Source organism: Lathamus discolor, chromosome 3, assembly GCF_037157495.1.
Source record: "Lathamus discolor isolate bLatDis1 chromosome 3, bLatDis1.hap1, whole genome shotgun sequence".
NCBI lineage: Eukaryota > Metazoa > Chordata > Aves > Psittaciformes > Psittacidae > Lathamus > Lathamus discolor.
Window position 1 is genome coordinate 47,216,962 of NC_088886.1, and position 20,497 is coordinate 47,237,458.

Here is a 20,497-nt window from a genome sequence, read left to right on the forward strand (position 1 = left end):
TTTCAGTACAGTCAGTATAGAATATTGTTTTCTAATAATAATAAAAAGAAAACAAAACCAGATTACTTCAAAACCAGAAATCCCTGACAAATTAAGAGAAAAGCATCTTGGTGAAAAACACGCTGAGGCAGAAATGATTAGGAGAACTTTCAATGCTGCAACGTTTCATAGTAGGGTAATTTTCACATCTGGTTGTTCTGGAGCAGGTACTTGCTGGTGACAGACACAAAGAAAAGTTGGGTAGTTCTGATACCTTTGATGCTAAGACAGAATTGAGCTATCTGCAGTCTAGGTAACATGTCCACTGAACCCTTCTTTTCCCATAATGTTCTGTTATTCAGAGCTGCTCCAGAAGTACAAAAGCAGAGTTTCTATGGGACACTGTCTTTTATTTAGGAAGAAATTCTGTAGTTCCTGTAGCTAAAGCATAACTGGGAGGAAGGGTTGCCATCCATCCTGGCACTCATCATCAGGTGCTCCCTTGGGTTCAGGTGGGCTTGACAGTGCTCATCTTGGGACCAGGCTTCTGCTATTTGACCGTTGATAAAGTCACTTATCTTCGGCTCCCAGTGCTTACTTTTAGAATGGAGATGATATTGGACCTTTTTCTGCAAATACCTGTCTAGGTGCTGAATGTCCAGCTTGGTTTAGCCCCATGAAATAATTACTGTTACTTATGTGTACCTAAATGTTTTGAGTTTCAGTGTTGTATGACTTTGGAAAGCTCTTAAAGGCAACATCAAGCATTATTTATGTATTTGCTGTTGTTTTACACAGGAGAGTGCTCAGAAAGCATCCCCATGTCAGTAACATTGCATTACATTTCTCTTCAGATTGCCCAGCTTGGCTTTCTGTATTGCAGCGTGGAAAGCTGAGTGCTGCTGAAGCGCTATGCCTGTGTGACACAATTCATTGAATCATTTATCCTGTGGTTGACTTCATGAGGCAAATGGCTTTGACTCATTTATAAATAACAAGAGACACTGAATACAAATTCAGGACATAAAGTTGAGAGGAACAGCCTGTATTTTTCATTCTTGAACCCGGTTGTCTTGGAATACCTTGTAGCTGCTGATGGCTTCTAACTCTCCTAAAGCGTTGATCTTTTGAAAGAGGCAGAGACCAAAGTATTCACAAATTCCATTTTGAAAGAGGAAGGCTTTCTAGTCTGCAAGCAATTTAATTACACTAAAGATATTTGTCAAGTTTGAACAGATCTTTATTTCTTAGCTCTCAATTATCAATTCATAAACTCCCTAGAGAACAGGAGCCACTTTAGTTAAAGACCTTGTCAATGAGCCAGCCAAAGGGTTAACCTTCCAGATGGGGCCCTTTGAATGTTTCTGGCCTATAATATTTCTTCTCTTGCTCCCCACAGCTGAGGCATAAGCTTGGTGCTTTTCAAATTAAATTAGATTGTGTAAGCCAGGTGTCTTGGCAGTAAAATCATGTGCAACCCATTTTTATCCCATTAACATCGTTGTTCATCAAGGAATTCTGTTTTTCTTTCTGCGAACTCTAGGTAAACCGGTAATGATCATAACTGAGTACATGGAGAATGGCTCCTTGGATGCCTTCCTCAGGGTAGGTGATTTCTTCATACTAAGCTAAGGAGATTTTATACTGGGAGACATTTTCTGGTCTTCATTCTGAGTTGCAATTTTTTTGCAGAAAGATACTGAAAATTCAGCATTTTTAAAGGAGGTTATGTTTGAACTTGGGGAAATTTCTGTTTTCTGGTGTTGCCTCCCTCTACTGAAAACCAGAATAAATGTAAAGTGGAAGAATATAGAATAAACATAATTTTTAAAATAGCAGGGTCTTAAATAATCCATGTTTAATGGAAGCAGTTCTGATTTGCTCCATTTTTGAAAACATTGCAATGCCATAGCCTCATTAAAACCGGATTCATTGCAAACTGGATACTACATCACTGGAAGCTGTGACAGAACCTGAGTTTTTACTTTGCTGGTGAATTATAGACAGTAGTCAGGAGACTGAGGAAATAGCTTTGCATTTTATTTGAGAGAAGATGGGAATCCAGAGATATGCTCTTTGCCAATTTCAGCAATGGCAATAATGTAGCTTTTAGCTTAATGCTCTGTGATTTTCTTCCTTTCCCCATATGCAGAAGAATGATGGCAGATTTACGGTCATCCAGTTGGTGGGGATGCTTCGTGGCATTGGCTCGGGAATGAAGTATCTGTCTGACATGAGCTACGTGCATCGGGATCTAGCTGCTCGAAACATATTAGTCAACAGCAACCTGGTCTGCAAAGTGTCTGACTTCGGCATGTCCCGGGTCCTGGAAGATGACCCTGAAGCAGCTTATACCACACGGGTAAGGAGGGAAAGAAAATGTCCAGTGGGTTTTCTTGCCTGCATATTGGTATTGTCTGACTGTGTAGGAGGTGACGATGGTTTCTTTAAAATAATCTCAGTTGCAATGAAACCTATATCATGACCTAAAAATAAACATTGGCCCAGACTCCATAGCTTGTATACATTAATGTAGTGGTATTGCTACAACATCAGTGGCTACATTGGTATTTCTTCTGTGAGGATGTGACCCATGTATTCCTCTGGTTTCTTCAGTGTGCTGGAGTGCGTGACAGGAACCTGATGCCAGAAATTAGAGCTTAGGCTTCTATTCCTTCTGATATCTACAGACGTGTAATGATTTCCAAGTGGCTAGTCCTACTGAGGTTTGATACAGCAAGTGTATAAAACCCCATAAGTCCATCTTTTCCCCATTGCAAAGCTAGTCATAAATTTGACCTAAATAATTTGGACTGGGAAAAGTGTAAAACCTGCATTCCCATTTTTTTATTTCTTTCACATTTTATCTATATTTCAGCATCCCACTGTTAACTAATTTTGCTAAAGCCATTTTAATATGCTGCATGTAGAATAATGGAATAATATAAGTACCTCTGGCCACAAAACAACATCCTGACTATTACCAGCCTTTCTACCAATACCTCTGTAATTAACATGCACATGAAGGGGAAAAAAAAAAAAAGTCAGAGTTTATAAAGTCTCCTTTTTTAATTGCTTATTTTTTTCAGTTTTAAATATCTGCCATTCTCCATCTGTTCTCCCTAGTGCAGGGTTTGTTTGCAGCACTCAGATTTTGCAGTTTAATCCCAACACTCATCCTTTAATGGATTCACAGTTCGTTACAGGGAAGGATAGACTCCTGTAGTATTAAATGCTAGCCAGCCTTGGTATTTCTCATTCATAAGGGTGGCAAGTGGAAAAAGCAGAAGTCTGAAAAGCTGTATTCAGGGAAATCAAAGTTTAGATGAACACACAAGGGCAAGACAGAAATGATTGAAAAGCTTCCCTTTGAATTTAGTGAGTGGAGATATAGTGTTATGTTTGCTCTTGAGAGTAAACTACAGGGAATCAATGACATTTACTTTACAGTGCATTGTCTTCATTTGGTATCAGTAATGAAGGATCAGGAAAATTTGGATGAACTCCATTGTACTTGAGCAGCTAAGTAAAAAGAGCTTATTGACAATTTTTAGAATGACAATCACGTATAAACAATGTCCATGCATCTGTGTCTGAAAGGAGGAATAGACCTTTTTCAAAAGTAGAAACGATGCAATAGAATGCAATTTTTAAAGTGTCTTTTTTGAAGAGATGGTGTGTTCTGCCCCCCATTAGTGGTTTAACTCATTAAAGTGAGAGCATCCTATAGCCACATGAGTCAATACTGCTTCAGCCTGGTTCACCAAGAGCCTGATGCAAAGGGCAAAGAAGACATGAGAAGGACCCTTTTTCGTTTCACTTGGCTTTGGAACAAGTCCATATTAAACACTTGAGAGAGATATTAGAACAATAAGCCATTGAGTATGCACAGGCTGCATTTAGTTATGGATAAAAACTATCTAGAAGATTGCCGAGAAAAAACCTACCAAAATAAATTTAATCAAAAGAGCATAAAAGCAAATGAAAGAACCTTAAAACCTTTGTTCAGTTTAAGTCAGTCCCCAGATGGAACTGCAGGAAACCAAAAGCTCAATTAAAAACACCTTGCATATTAACATAAACAAAAGGAGAAATCTCTGGCCTGTGATCACTCAGCTAAGGCAAAATCAGATAAACAGGATGGAGTGAGTTCCTTTTAAAACAGTGCAGGACCTCAGTGGCCCAAATCAGATGCCCAAGTGTTTTTATTTGCTTAAAAAGAAGTATCACAATGAGAGACTGCTCTCTCCAACAGGTATTAAAAGCAGCCTTGTGCCATGGTCTGGTGTTGAGCTCCTCCCATAGGGACTGGGAGAGCCCAGAGGCTTGATCGCTGTCTCACGTCTCTGGTAGGAGTTGGGATATTGCCCATGGGAAACACCACAGTATTCATAAATCTTCCCAGTTTATCCTCTCTTTATTTTACCTTTTTGAAACGTAAAACGTTTATAATCCCATTTTTCTGAAACAGGCCAAACAGGTCAGACAGGCAAGCAAGGAAATAGTAATTAACAGCCAGCATGTACTTATTTGTTTTGTCAACTAAATCTCTAATATATACTTTGTAAAACCCCTGGCTTGTTCTCATGCTTCATCATAGCCCTAAGCAGAGATCTCTTAGAGGGGTGATAAAAACGCATTTAACAATTTACTGGTTCGCCTCCTTGTGACTAAAGAAAACAGATGGGCAGCATTGCCTCCTGGTTGGATCTGACAGTTTTATGGCAAGAAGATTTAAAAGTGGATGCCTTTTCAAGAAGGATTCTGGAACTGCATACAGAAAACGATTTTGTGTTCTTAATGGCAGCATAGAACTGTGTCAGGCGTGCGCTTTACTGTGTCACTGACTCACTAGCCCGCCGTTTCTTTTATTTGTGACAGGGTGGCAAGATCCCCATCAGGTGGACTGCACCAGAAGCAATTGCCTACCGTAAATTTACATCAGCTAGTGATGTGTGGAGCTATGGCATCGTCATGTGGGAAGTGATGTCCTATGGAGAAAGACCTTACTGGGATATGTCCAATCAAGATGTGAGTCTCCTCCTGAGCTTCCTCTTCTTTTTCTCTTCCTTTCCCCCATGCCTTTATCTTTGTCCTTAGATGTCTGCTGATGTGTTCCAACTGCTATATGGTTATAAGACATTTACTCCAGGCTTTTAGAAGGATATAATTAGTAGTAGATTCCTGTTTTCTTAGGGAACTTCTCTGGAGCTGAGACTTCCTTGAATATTTCAAGCCTGGTCTATGGTCAGGAAAGAGGGAACTCTTAAGTTAGGGTCTGTAACTTATGCATCCCTCTTTTTTCTTTTTCCTTTTTTTTAAATATATATTAGGAAAAATATTACAAACAATTGAAGTAAAAAGGAAGAATGAAGAAAAATGAGACAAATATATTTAAACTGTCAGATCTTAATACTGCCAAGAGAGGGAAGATTTGAATGTTGATATTAAATCTCAACTTTATTGAAAGTCTTTAAGAAAAACCACTTTAATTTAATGGGGCTTCCTATTAGTAGTTAATTCTTCAAGCCCCAGTGCACTTGTAATTTCTTCCAGATGATTTTATTTCTTGTAGGATATCTAAAACAACACATATGAAATCCAATTCTGATTATCAGTCAGAGCATCCTTGTGACAATTGCATAGCTGCCCCCTGAGGACATTAAAAAGCAGCTTTCCTAAATGGCCATTCTTAAATTATGCATGTCCTGTTTAACCGTACCATCTGGACTACTTCAGTGTATTCCAAGGGGGAGCATGGACAATGGCTGCTATTCTAGAAGAGTATTTAATAATAATGCTAATAAGAGCTTTTGCTAATAGAATTTTTATTAAATGAAAAAAAAAATAAATCCCAGTGAAAATGAGGCATAGATTATCCATAATTCTTTTCCCAGGGGATCTAGAAACATATAAAGGAAGAAGAAAATGTTAATCGGAATATATGGTCATGGGAGTGGTTAAGTCATTTTACAAGTCATCTGCTTTCTTATGTGGAGCTGAACGTTTTCAAAGAGTGTCTAGATGCGGATGGCATTTAATCTAAATGGGGGATATAATTTTAATTTCCTTCTGATGTGAAATGTCTCTTCTGGCTCCCAGTCTTGCCTTCCTTTGCTAACAGGAAGTCATCAAGATTTAGCAAGAAAATAAAACACCAGATGTGTCTCAGTTATATCAGGCATGTCTACACTGCACAGTGGAGCTCAATGCAACCAACGCACAGCTAGCTTATTAGGCTGGTATGCACTGCTAACATGTGGTGCTACACCATGCTGAAAAGCTGGCTTGAACAGGACTGTGAAAGCCAGTATTACCATCTTTGCATCCTCTTTTTAATACATGGCATAGACATACCATTTTTTTTTTCTTCTTAATGATGTTGAGAGCAGTGTTATTCACAACAAAGCAGAAGTGAATTTCAAATTATTCTGTGTCTGTTGAATCAAGAGAAATCAAAAGGATCTTTATGCTTTCTGGAGTAGTGAGAGCCATTTTGTTTGTAGTCACTGAATAGCTGCTGTTAGTACCAGCATATCCCTCACCCTGTCCTCCCAGTGGATTTTAGCCACTAATTGGACAAGAGCAGAACAAGGGAATTTAGTGCAATTCAGTGTCATGGTGAATCCTGCTAGCAAAGTCATATCGATTAATTAAAAACTGAAGGCTTTTGGGTGATACCAGAATTGAATCCTGGTCACATCCCATTCTCCTGAGAGGGCTAAGAAGCCATTAGAGTACTGAGCTCTGGAGCCCTTTTCAGAGGGTTTAAAATTGCTTCAGCTTGTGAGTTTTTCTGGTTGCTATTAAGTATGAATTGCATACTTCAGTTGCTGCATTGGACTTCTGAACATTCTTGCTAAAGCTGCACAAAAGGATTCCCATCTCTGCATTTTTTTGCTTAGAGCATGAAGTGGTGAGAAAACAGGTTCAAGGCCTGTATTGCTGACAGAGAGGAGGGGGACAATGGGTTAATCTGCTGTGTCCTAAAAGTGATGGGGAAAACTTCATCGTCAACATATGGCACGCAGAACTGTTGCTTTTCTAACCCTCTGTCCAATAAAGACAGTTGCTTAATTCTAACCTGGGCTATTTTGTCATCCTTGTATCCTATGTGCTTTCTTGTAAAACATTGCCCTACTGCGTGTCTGTTTTGGATGCTGTACCCTTTTAGTTTTGAATTGCTGAGGAGAAACAACAGTTCTGAGACTACCAACTGCCTGAGCCTGAGTGCCATTTTCCATGTTGTTCCACTTAATTGTGGATTTGTTTCCATACTTTGCATTGCCCTAGGATAAATGATAGTCAGCTTGTAGATTTGAGTAGTGTCTGATGTTCTCTAATGTCTTCCTAATTGTGCCATTTATAGGTTATTAAAGCCATTGAAGAAGGATATCGACTGCCACCCCCAATGGACTGCCCCATTGCTCTCCATCAGCTGATGTTGGACTGCTGGCAGAAGGAACGCAGTGACAGGCCTAAATTTGGACAGATTGTCAACATGCTGGACAAACTCATCCGCAACCCCAACAGCCTGAAGAGGACAGGCAGCGAGAGCTCCAGGTCAGCAGTGCTTTTGTAATGGAGATGTATGAGGGAGCATAGTGGAAATGACAGGCAAAGCTGCATGTCACCTAAACATCTGTGCTGGGCTTAATGTGTGCTCTGTGGCTCTGCAGAGCCTGACTGCACGGCAGACATTGTACAGTGCGAGAGGGCAGAGGGGTTGTGCTGGCACCCTGCTGAACCCAACTAGGTATCCCCAACCCTCCTAGCTCTTTGAGAAGGAAAATGGAATGAGCAGAGCTCTTCCTGTATCATGCCAGGTTCAGAGAACAGTCTTAAACAAAAGTTCTGATGCAGGCAAACACAGTTTGAAGACAAAGTTTGCTGCATCTTTTCCCTCTCCCCCCTAGTGAAGGGGCTTGGAAGGGTAGCCTTAAAGCAGTGTAGCTGACAGGAGTGATGTGGTTTTCTGCAGGAAAAGTACATCATCAAGTTTTATAAACCCTAGATTTGTGTAGGATTTGCAAATGAGCATTACGGCATTACAGCCAACGCCTTGCGGGCATTGGGAAGGTGTGGATTAATTTTTATGTGAATTTGAATTTAATTTTGTGGAAAGCCAGTTTCATGTCTCCACCGATCCCGCATTACATTGGTGTTTTGTTTTGTTTGCTAAGCACACTATACCTGCTACGTGCGAAAGAAGTGCAGTAGGAAGGAAACTCCCAGAGTTGTAGGGTAAAACCAAAATATCTTTGTTGAGACAGATCAGCAGTTTGTTTAAGCTGGTGAAACACTGCTGAAGTAATAGGAGCTTGGCTAATTTACACCAGGTTTGTTCTATTTTTTTCAAATGCCTTTGCTTTGTCGGGTAGATTTACTTGCAGCAAGTATGGGAAAAAGCTTGAAAGAAAAGAAACAAAAGGAAGATAATGGGAAAATATTTTTCAGTAGAAGGGAAGATAAAAAAATATCCACAGGGCTATACAAGGTTAAGTTTCTTGAATCAGTGAAAGAGTAACACAAGTTCTTCTTTAGCCTCCTACAGAACAGCTTCCTAGAAAAAGCTATTTTTGTTTTTAAACTTGTAGGTCCCTTTGTGAATATTTCTCACAATGGAGAATATCAGAAGAGGGACTATTAACCCTGTGAGACCCCTGTCACGACATTGTCTCCAGATTGCCCTAGCTGCATTGGTAGTCTGGCAAAAATATATCCACCCTTGAGACTTAAATAATTTACATAGTGAGAATCACAATATGATCTGCTGTGATAACTTGATTTGAGAATCACAGCCTGATCTCCTCCATTTTGCTTTCTTTCCAGTTTACAGGTGCTCTTCGAAAATACATAGATTTTACAAAAAATAATAGCCCGTTCAAGATCATTTCATGTTCATGGCTATTTATAGATCTTTATTTTTATTCTCATTGGAATATGAATTTCAAATATACATATACCATTATTAATATACAATTTTATGTGTGAAGCATAATTGTATGTAATTAGGTCGCTATCACTGGTCTTGTGTTAGATAGCACTTTAAAAAAACTTGTACCAAGTAGTACCAGCATGTACTGGGTGCCTTAGGCAAGACATAACTATGCTATTGCACATCTAATCTTTGATAATGTGCATTTTCAAATAAATTGCTAAATTATATTTGTTTTGGTTAGATAGATAGTAATTTGTAATGGTTTAATGAAACTGTGATTTACAATAGACGTGGAATAATGAGATACTAAGAAGCAAGTTTGGTAAAAATAATTATTCACAAATCTGTGCAAGGGAAAATAAGAAGCACATGCCACAGTGCAAACAAAGATCAAAGCTTACATGATTCCCACCACTTCTGGCACACGCACTGGTCAGGAATGGATTGATTAAAGAGGGGATTAACTCCCTGCTGTCCTGAGTTTGATTGAATGCCCTGAGCTTGCCTGCAAACCTGACTGGAAACAGGATTTATCTGAACCTGCCCTGAGTTTTGCCCTCCAAACCAGTCTGGCAGGTTGTGAGCTCCCAGTTCCTTTGCACATACTTCAGTAGCGTTTCTATAGTTGCCGAGCTGAGGTCTGACACATGCAGGATTGGCAAGGTCTTGCATTGCTGCCTGTGAGATACAGACTCAGTAGGCTGAGCGCCTTCCAGCATTGCCATCTTCTTTGTTTTTTGAAGTAAAAGCTTTTTCTATGAACTTTGTTGTATCTGATGTGGAAATCGTAAGTGGCATTGTGGTTCAAATTAGATCTGAAAGCAAAAATAGAAACCTAAGGTCAAATTCATTCTTAGCAAAATTTGGCCTATTACTTTGTATTTTGCGAAGTTTCCTGCATTGATGTACGTTGCCGTGCAGAGAACCACCAGTTTCACTGAGCACAATGTCTTGTCCTTACTTTCTCTAATTGTTGAGGGTAATTGTTTCAGAAACTAAACTCTTTTTTGCGATTCATGGTCCAGTTGACACTATTTCTCTGTCCTTTCACTGTTTGGCATCCAGACCTAGCACAGCCCTGCTGGATCCCAGCTCCCCTGAGTTCTCAGCGGTTGTTTCTGTCAGTGACTGGCTCCAAGCCATTAAAATGGAGAGATACAAGGATAACTTCACAGCTGCTGGCTATACCACCCTAGAGGCTGTGGTGCATATGAACCAGGAGTAAGTACTCAATGATATAATAAAAAAACTGGTAAATCTGGATTTAATCAACCTCTTTTCCTTTGTGCTGCATATCATTACACTCATTAAAGGAATGGAATGCCTTTCATTTGGATGGAGAATAACTTTAAAATGCCTCCATAATGCCCTCACTTATTTAATTAAACATTTCTGTGCATCTGCCTTGCTTTTGCTTTGTTGCTTGTGGTTGACTCTTAATATTCTTCTCTGCACCAGCATCTTATCCACAGTTCTCAGCCCCCTACTTCTCTTGCTTTCCACAGTGACCTGGCAAGGATTGGGATCACTGCCATCACGCACCAGAACAAGATATTGAGCAGCGTTCAATCAATGCGCACCCAAATGCAACAGATGCACGGCAGGATGGTCCCTGTCTGAGCCAGTACTGAATAAACTCAGAACTCTTGAAATTAGTTTACCTCATCCATGCACTTTAATTGAAGAACTGCACTTTTTTTACTTCGTCTCCTCGCCCGTCGAAATAAAGATCTGCAGTATTGCTTGATGTACAGATTGCGGAAACCAAGCGTGTGTGTTGGGAGGGGAGCCTCCAGAAATGACAAGCCGTCATTTTAAACCAGATCTGGAACAAATTGTTTCTTGGAACATACTTCTCTGTTGATCAACGATATGTAAAATACATGTATCTATATGAATATAAAGTCACATTCAAGTTTTGATGCTATGTTTGCTGCCAGATACTGTGCTTAAAAAACAAAAACGAAATTACTTTCCTTCTCCCTGTGACCCGTAGGATTACAACCATAGTGTTTTGTTTGTGGGTGAAACCACCGTTGTGCATCTTTCACTGGAATGAAGACTCTGCCCTAGGATATTTTTTGCAGACTTGATGCGTCACAAATACCTTGCAGAAACCTCAGTGAGAGTATCATTGGGCTAATCAGTGCCTGCCGATTAGTGATCTACTCATTTATGGGCTTGAGACATGATATGACCCATCTTGTGGATTACTGGGCAAAACTGGACTTTTGGGGAGTTTATTGGCTGTTGTTGTGCCGTGCTGAAGCCTACCACTTAGAGACATTTTGTGAACATCTTGCCAGTAGACAGCTGTGACAATCGTGGCTGTGGAGCTTTCAGACTTTTTTTTCTCTTTCAAGAAGCAATTCTCTTTGCCACATGAAGAAGGTCAGTGGAAGTACAGTGTACAACATGTTCATGGTGCTTTATTTCTTAAACTGTGCTAGGATTTCATCACTGTTGGGTTAAAAAAAAAAAAAAAAAAAAAAAGAAAAAGTGCTGTGGTATGTATTATTTGGGGTTCCCAACTGGTTTTTATGAACCTGTCCTGGTTTCCCAGACTAATTGCTTAGTGTTTCCCATTGTTGGCTCTATTTGATGACAATGAAAATTGCACTGTTTCAAAACCTGGTCTTGCTTTCAAGCTGTTGCATGTTAGGATGTGCAGACAGGGTGTAGGAGTGCATCTTGGGGCTCACTCAGTTCAGTGCTAAGAGCTTGACCCCACTTTGCACTAAGAGCAGCAGGGATGCTCTTATATTTTTTGGGTGGAAAATCCCATGCGTATAGATTGTATAGAAAGTAAGCTTAACCTTGTAAAGTAGAGATACTCGTAAATGCGCCAAAGATCCAAGGACTTTTCCTGCCCTCTCATGAAAAACAGTAGAGCCAATATTTATGTTTTAGAAAAATCAGTCTCAGTTGCTGTGTCAGTGGTTTTGTGGGAGTGAGAGCAGAAGGAAACAGGGTTATGCATGCAGCCTTCCTGGTTTTGCATAGTTTGGGTGTTGGGCATGGTGATAGTGCTATGTTAAACAGCAGTGTTATGCTTCACACACAGTGATGCAGTCTCACCAGCTGTGGGAACCAAATTCACTTTTGAAATAATCCCCATATGTTGGATTATCAAGGTAACTGTGGGTGTGAGTGCTGGGTTAGGCTGCATGGCTAAGGTCTAAGGGCCTTTCTTTAAGTATGGCAAACAGGATGGAGCATGACCTGCTTGAAAAGCTGCCCTCCAACTCCTACAAGAAGCAGATGGAAAGTTGCATGAGCAAAAGCATCTCCTAGGTTGCTAGATGGAGGTGACTGCTGTAGGAATGTGGTTGTCCTCATTAGGTCACACAGTATAAAGCTTTATCTGGTAAAGCTCTGAGCACATTTAAGCTTGAATTTTATTTATACTAAAGATTTTATAACTCTTTTTCAACAGACTATGTAGATTAGATTCCTTTTAAAGTCCTTTCAAGTGATGAGATGACCTTAGAAAAGAGAAAGAATCAGGCCCACTTCTGCTGGGTAGGAGGAGGATTTTAATGACACATCCTCTAGAATAAATGTATTTTAGCTGTGCCAGGCACAATGTCAGAAAGGTGAGATTTGTTTTGATGGCTCTAAGGCTGGTTCTTTGGTCTGTAATAGTTTTGTCCCACTCTGCACCTGACAGCAAATTCAGAAATTATTTAGTAACTTTATATGTCAAGGGTTTTTAATAATTGCATTTATTCTAGCTCCAAAACAGCTCACTCACTTGGACAAGTCACACTTACTATATCGTCACACACATCACTTTTTGTCACTTTGAACAATAACTTGCTGATTTCAAACGCTAACTCCCGCTCACCCCAAAATTTCTCAGAGAACAACTTGTTCAGAATATGGGATGCTAAATTTGCATCCTGTCAAGTCATGACAGCTTAGTAAAAACGGTTTTGCAGTATTACTTGTGAAAGCTTTTCATTTTCAAAGGAAAAAAAAAAACACCTTAAAAAACTACTTAAACCAGCATGTTTTAATGTCATTTTGCCAGGCAAGGTGAGAAGTGGTTACTTGTTCTAAAGACCTGACACTTGTACTTCCAGCAGCAAAAATTCTGGTGCTTCTTAAGTGCAGAGATACTTTCAATTTCATCTTGCTGTAAATCTGTTGCGTTCTGTTGAGATTTTGTTTTTATGTAAAAACAAAATACACCCAATTTTCTGGCCAGATTGTAAAATTGCTTTCTTGGAGTTCAGTAACTGGAATTCAAAACACTCCAATATTTTCCACACAAAATGGAAAACTGTGTCCCTATGGAATGAAAACTGTGAAGGCAGCTGAGATGCTGGGTTTTCACAACTGCCATTGATGGTTGTGTTCCCTGTGATAAAACACGGCCAATGAGGGGGCATCCACTTCAACGTAATTTTAGCTGGAGGAGAGCAGATTAAAACAAAATGTATGGCACCATGGAAGGAGGACTTTGAAACAGTGTGAGGGAAAGAAAAGGGGCAAGGCAGGCAAAAGGTTCTCACCATCTGAGAACTGCTGGCTGTGTTTGTCTCGCTTGCCCAAGATAGGTGAACTAGCCAGTGTGGCAGTGCTCTGCATCCACTTGCATTTGCCTTTCAGCCACCCTTTCCTGTGAGAATTGCATCTCTTGCTACTTTGTCCTCTGTCCTTCAGGAAATCCTTCTCCCCTTTATAGGAAGAGGTTTTGTTCCATGAACCTGCTGCCAGGTCACCTCTTCACCAGGGCAGAGACGAGTTCAGCTCTTTAACTTTGATATGAATCAGCAATTGCAGCAGCCAAGGAATAGCAGTGCTTCATCTGGGAAATCTAAGAGGAGGCATTCAGGCAGGTCTGTCCATCTATCTTGTTGCATGTTGTTTAATATATTTGTGTTTTCTTTTTGTGCAGGGCAATTAGATTTTGCTTTCACGTTCTTATAGCCCGTCCTATTGATCATATTGACCACGGAGGAACATGACTATCTTTCTGGATCTACAGTTGCGTCTTCCGTAGCACTGATTCTGGAGAACACATGCTGAACAGTCACCAGTCGCTGAAGAGAGCATGACTTTTACTTTCTCTTTGTTTTTCGTCTGCCACCCACTCCAGGTTTTTTTCTTCATTGAGAGCTAACTAACTCATTAAGACTCAGCACCCAGTTGTCACTTGAGGAATGTACTGTGTCAAAGCCCTGCAGACTTCTGGATGTTTTGTTTTTTTTTTTTCCCTCCCCTTTTGCTTTCTCTTCCTACCTTTGGTTTTATTTATATATTTTGTTATTTTCTCTTATCATCCCCCTGGCTGTCACTGCTGTATCTCTGATGGATGCAGATGACGGAGCACTACACATCTTACCATGGACACCAGACTAGGTGCTGCGACAAAGAACCCAGTTCCTGTGAGCTGCCCATATCCATTGCTGAAGTGACATTTTACACAAAATGTGCCATTGCAGTGATATAAATATATTTTTTTCCCTTGAATGGATAATGGATTAGTATCTCCTCTGAAAGGTGCGTATGTGTGCTTGTGTGCATGTGGTTGTGTGCGAGTCACCTCCTGTGTAGAACTGCCTGTGAATGTGCCAAAAACATCTCTGAAGGCGCAGGAGTCCCCTGTCATAAGAGAGCAGGCCAATAGCTCGTGTCTGCCATGGTAGCGAGAACACACACATTAAAAAGATATTTAAATTTCTCTATCTACGAGTGTATTTTTTAGCTGCCACACTAACCTTAATGAGTAGTTCTACAGCCTGAAACGGGCAATTTCAAGTTAGTTTTGGAGTTACGGATTACGGGCTCCATAAGGGTGCTAAAGATATTCTTAAGTGTTGTTTATTTGTATTTAATGCCCTGTTTGCGATCGAAACTGACCAATTTCTCAATGGTAAGGTGATGGAGGCAACACCTGCATATCCATCCACTGGTAACCCTGAACTGAACTCTTGAACAGCCTTTTATATCTGCAAAAATAGGATTTTAAAGACTTGTTGAATACGAACAAATATATGCAATTCTTCAGTTCACAGAAGCACCTTGCTCTATGTGCAAGCTGTGAAAACTTCTAATGTAATAATCAAAACAATTCATTTGCTCTCAGCGAAGTTAAAGAACAATAATGCAACAAGACTTTTAAGGTTACAGTAGTTAGAAAGAGAGTTGTGAAATGTGTCCTGTTCCTCTTGTGGGTGATGAAGAGCTGGTGAAGTGCAGTAGAAGGCACTCTTTCTTCCATGGCCTGAGGAGAGGTGCTGCAATTTACTGGTACTACCTAGGAAAGCTTTCTGTGTTTGGAAAATTCACTGTCAATGTAAGGTAGCTTGAGAAGAGCTGTGTCCCAGAGCCCAGGAAACATTACTGCCACGAGGGATTTGGAGCAGGGCAGGTGATGCTTCCCACTTGCTTCCTGGCCATGGGGGGCTAGCGTCTGCCATGGTACCCGGTGCAGCACAGCCAACTGCCATGGGACAGGGGTTCACTCCAGCAGACATGGGGGAGGCTGGATCCGCTATGTTAAAAGCGAATGCAGCCTTGACCAGAGCCATAAAGTGGTGTCCCAAAGTCGCTCTAGTTTTCTCCTCTTTTACCTCCTCGTGGACCCTCCGAGCTCACTGTTAACTGTAGTTATGCCTGCAGGGTCATGGAAACGAAGTGAGGTGGCTGCGCTGTCGGGCAAAACCCGGGCATGGTCCGAGTGCCACGGAGTGCCAGCTATGCCACTCAGCATGGCCCACAGCAAATTGCTCCAGAGGGAGCCGGGGACGAAAGGAAAGTGAGTGCCACGGCACTGCTTCCCTTGGGGGAGAGGAGAGGTCAGCACCAGGACTGTCTCACATGAGAAGCCTCTGTTCAGAAATTGTCCTGCTTGCACACCACTGGTTGATGTTTGTCTGGGTTTCTTGCTGTACTAATTTTGTGATGGATCTTATGTATTAAAAATATATATGTATAAAATACAAGAGGCTGGTAAGTCACCAGTAAACGGGACTTAAAAAGCAGTATTTTTCTTTTATGTGACATTTTCATAACCAGAAAAAAAAAAAAAAAGAAAACTGAAATACTAATCAGACAAATAAAAAGAGAGTGCATTTATTTTTTTGTATCACTGCAAGTATGTTGGAATATGCAAGGACTGTGGTTATAATTAGAATGTATGAGGCATATTATAATTTAGTTCATACTGAAAAAATCTAACAGCATTTCTTTGTTCGTGCATTTGAACGATCTCTGGGTTAGATATATAGATTTTTCTATTTTGTTTTAATTTGTAATTTCCCCTCCCCCCTCCATGAATTTTAGGTACACATAACTTATGTCATTTATTTATGGTCTTTTATACCTAGTTTGTAAAATTGTAAAATAGCAAACAGTGCAAACATTTGCATTTGAAAATAATAAAGTAGTTGCTGTACAAACCTGAAATGGACTATCTCTAGTTATTGCACTGTTTGTAATTTAGTGTTTATCAAGAACAGATACAAATGCAGAACTTGGAGTAATAATCCTGGTGTTTGCCCCAAAGGGATTAATTCTCTTCGGTGGATTTCACAGGAACACACTCCCAAAGGACATTTAAGCTGCTTAACTCCCGCGCGTACGTTAAAGCACGTTACTTTTGCTTGTTACCATCTGGATTGTGTTGTGTGCTGAATATTTGTAATGTGGGAAGGATGCTGCAGTAAGGCTCACCTTGTAAATGCTCTCAGTGCTTTTTCCTTGGAGACCAGGTAGCATCCATGGGCACTATGCCTGAGAAAAAAATGCAGTATCATAATGTTGTTTCATTGGCATGCGTGGGGCCAGCTGGGAATAGTTTCCCTCCTGCCTCCTGCTGTCTGGACCTTGCCTGGGGCCAGACTTCACCTCGGCAGATATCCTACAGTTTTCAAAGCTTCCTTTCGGCCAGGGTTTTGCCTCTTGGGGAACTGTGACCTTGCTGCTGAGTTACTGCACTTGTTGCTCTCTGGCCTACCTCTGCATGGTTCAGTGGGCTCATGTTGGAGGCTCACGACCAGAGAGGATGAAAGGAGCAGGAGAGAGGGGAGTGAGAAGCATAGGGACAAAATGTAACCCAGAGGTGTGAGGGTGTTGGGAACAGCAGAAAATGGAGAGGGGAAAGTTTCTGTGACGAGGGCTTCGAGGGAGTGACAAGTGAGTAGATATTGTGTAAAGGATATTGCTATGTAATGGTAGCAGATGTATGGACACGTGCTGCACATTCTGAGTGCCAAGGGTGTAATGTCCTGAACCGTCACTTCTTTACAATGCTGCTGCTTAGTTTAGGCTATACAAGCTTTTTGTCACTTTAACTATGTGAATTACACATGCCCACAGTTCACAGGTCCCACAGCAAGGATGGTGGCTCCTCTAGAAATTTTCACAAGCTTTTGACTTGTCTATTTGAAAGATACTTTGAACCATATTCTTCTTGGAAAGATTCCAGTGATGCCAGGGGAACTATATCATACAGTGCTGATCCCAAGAAAGTCCCAATGGCACTGGGTTATTGTATTTGAAAAGCAAGTCCACTGTGTCCTTTTGTACCTGGGAGAGCAAGCCAGCCCCACTGGGTGTTTCTCTGATGCCTGTATTCAGCCAGTTGGTGTATTAAGAGAGAATGTGTCATAGCTGGCAAAAGAGATTCCATTTCACACACTCAAAGAAGTTTTACAAATTCTTTAGTTTTATTACAAAATGCAAGGAAAACCTTTACATCTTTTTACAAAAATACTATTTCAAAATGTTCAGTGAGGACTGAACACGTGGGTACTCTCCCTTCTCTTTCTGACTCTGCTCTTTTTCCCTTTTAGCTCCCAAATCTTAAGAAATCATTCTATCAAAATGTTCTACCCCCATGGTTTAATTTTCTTCCAAGTATATGAGTTTTACTGAAATATATCCTTACCAAAAAGACATTTATTCTCTCTCTGCCCCTTATTCTTTACACATATTTATACAGGAGCATGAAGCAAGCAAATCTATTTACATATAAAGCGTATATATTTGCATCTCAGTGGCAATGTACATAGCTGCCCATGAGCTGCGCATGGAGTAGTGTAAAGAGCAGACATGGTTTATCTAGAAACATTGGGGCTGTTGTAGACAGGTCAAGAAAAACAAAATGGTTTTTGACAATTGGGAAGAAAAAAATAAAAGCATGTTATGCTCTAAATCAACAACTTGATTAAAACTAGAGCTGCATTTGAGGCCTTGACCTTAGTTATTCTACCCTTTCCCTTGCAAGGAAGTACCCTTGGGCCATTGACTGATTCTCTGTTGAATAGGTTGCAGACCTCTGACATATCTTATTTCTGGCAATGGCCCTGAACATAATTCTTTGTTTACAGGAGCCTCCGAGAAAGTTACATAAATATGTAGACGTTTTCTTCAAAAAAATAAAAACAAAACCTAAAGCACTCCTTTCCAATCAGCTTAGTAAAATGTATTCTCCATGGGTGGATGGAGATAGTAGCTACATTAACTTACTTTTATACACATTTATATAGAGAGCAATTATATTCCAGTAAGCTGCTGTGGATTACTAGCCTGTAACCAGACCAACAAAAGATAATGAAATCCTTGTTTTTATAGTGTTCTTGAATTTACTCACGATTCTGTTCCATAAACTCTTGTAATGAATTAAATGGGCTGCGGCGTTCTGGCATTCACTTTTTGAAGGCTGTTTTTAAAATACAAAAGAAGTGCTGGTCAGCAGAACAAAACCACCATCAGGAACCTTGTTCTCCTCCCATTTCTGCCAAGGTAACCTTCCTCCCCTGGCATCAATAACTAAGATCTCAGGGCCGGGCAATACAGGGCAGTTAGGCAACTACAGGTGCAGGTAGGTGCTTACTGCCAATGATTTAATGATGCTTTGGAGCTGCTTAACCAAGGAGTGCAGCAGCTCACGTAATGAGATCCCGCTTCGCAGTTGGATTTTCAGCCCTGCATTAAGTGTCTTGCTGATGAAGCTCCCAAAACATCTCCATCATCATCATCGGGGGAGGGGAAATTTTTCAGAAGCCAACCATCACAGCAAAAAGCTGGGTAAGCTAAGAGAGGTTGGAAAGCTATCGAGGGACTTGCTGTGCTGCTCTGGTGCCTCTTGCCTTGGAGCCTGCTGCAAACCTTGTCCTAAACCAGCCTCTATGAGAGCTGCCTGAGGCAGGTTCTGCCCTTGCAGGCCCTTCTTCCTTCCTGCCTCCCGTGGCCTTCATAAGCCGTTCTCTCACAACAAACTATCACTGGGATGGTGGCTTTCACAGAAGATATCTTTCCACTTGGGCCTTCTGTCACCCTGAGCACGGTCAAAGGTACAGGAGGGTCCTTCAGTGAGAGAAGGGACTGGTGCATGTCTCCTGTCCTGGGAGACGCTCTCTGAGCTCCTGCTCATTTGAAAGCTGAGGGGAAGGTCATTAGTTCTAGGACAGCATCAGCGTTCAGGCTGTTCAGTAGCTGTGGCTGGCCAGGTCATATATGCTTTGAAAATACAGACATACGGGATCTGGGTGGGCATCAGAAATAGAGATTTAAGTGGGTTTAAATCCAAAAGTCTCTTAAAAACTCTGGCCTCAGATTTTGAGGAGTGCTGTGGATCTCGGTGCCATCTCATTGCCGTGTGCCAATGGGATCACCAGGAAACTCAACACTTAAAAATTCAGTATAAGAATCCCCAGAGAAGCAAGGGAGTGCTTGGTTTATGTGCTTACGCTTTGCGTCTGAGAGCTTACCTGGGACCTTCCAGCAGGCAGATTTGCAATATATGACAAGTATTAAAGAGCATTCGCGTTCACCTTTCTGAAAGATTGGCTAAAAATCCCTTGGAAAAGAATGCGTCTGGAAAAAACTACGGGGTTAAAATGGACTGATGATGCTCTTCTGCACTTAAAGAGGCTGCTGGATTGATTGAATCAGCGCGATGTGAAAGGCCTAGCAAAGTGACACTGACAATAAGAAAATAAGGACAGATGAGTTGATCTGTTTCCACAGATGGTATAAACTGATTTCGCTGGGACTGCCCGAACTTGCATCAGTTTAAGAATCTAGTCCTTAACTACATGAAACTTTAGGTAATTTTATTATTTTTTTTTTTACCAGAAAAATATATTCCGAAGAGGTCATTTTGTCTGTTGTATCTATTTTGTATGTGGCCATTATTCATATTAGAAGTACATGTTTAACAATGCAAAACTATGGTATCCAGGAACAGACAGGAAGGTTTCTGTAGAGTCCCCGAACTTCTCTCTTTGTTGGCTTTGTTTTCAGGTTCACATTCTGACGGCAGATGGGTTTTGTTTGGCCAAATGGTTAGGATTGCAACACGTCCTCAGAGACCTTTTTTTGTCATTCTTGCAGACTCTCTCAGAGTGCTCCATTAAGGCTGTTGAAAGGGCAGGACATCCATGTATCATTCAACTATTTTTGATCTCTTGCATCCACAGATGGAGGAAAGAAATGGAAACCTAAATAGCCCCCTCATGACATTAAATGAGTTGCTGACTGGGCTGATCCCTCACAGAGGGAAAGCGGCTTTAAAAGCTGGTTCTTATTTTTAGAGCAGCATCAGTAGTGCAGTTGCTGTTG

The 20,497-nt window shown here is 40.8% G+C and overlaps 1 protein-coding gene across 1 annotated transcript in view; it reads left to right on the forward strand.

Moving 5' to 3' along the window:
• The window catches only part of EPHA4 (EPH receptor A4), a 108,783-nt gene extending 92,447 nt beyond the window's left edge, over window positions 1-16,336 (forward strand). The window contains exons 12-18 of the mRNA XM_065675034.1: window positions 1,523-1,584; window positions 2,132-2,341; window positions 4,861-5,010; window positions 7,349-7,542; window positions 9,986-10,141; window positions 10,426-11,311; window positions 13,824-16,336. Coding sequence (XP_065531106.1) covers window positions 1,523-1,584; window positions 2,132-2,341; window positions 4,861-5,010; window positions 7,349-7,542; window positions 9,986-10,141; window positions 10,426-10,540 — 887 coding nt within the window. The 3' untranslated portion in view covers window positions 10,541-11,311; window positions 13,824-16,336. The remainder of the gene's footprint in view (window positions 1-1,522; window positions 1,585-2,131; window positions 2,342-4,860; window positions 5,011-7,348; window positions 7,543-9,985; window positions 10,142-10,425; window positions 11,312-13,823) is intronic.
• Window positions 16,337-20,497: the final 4,161 nt, after the last annotated feature.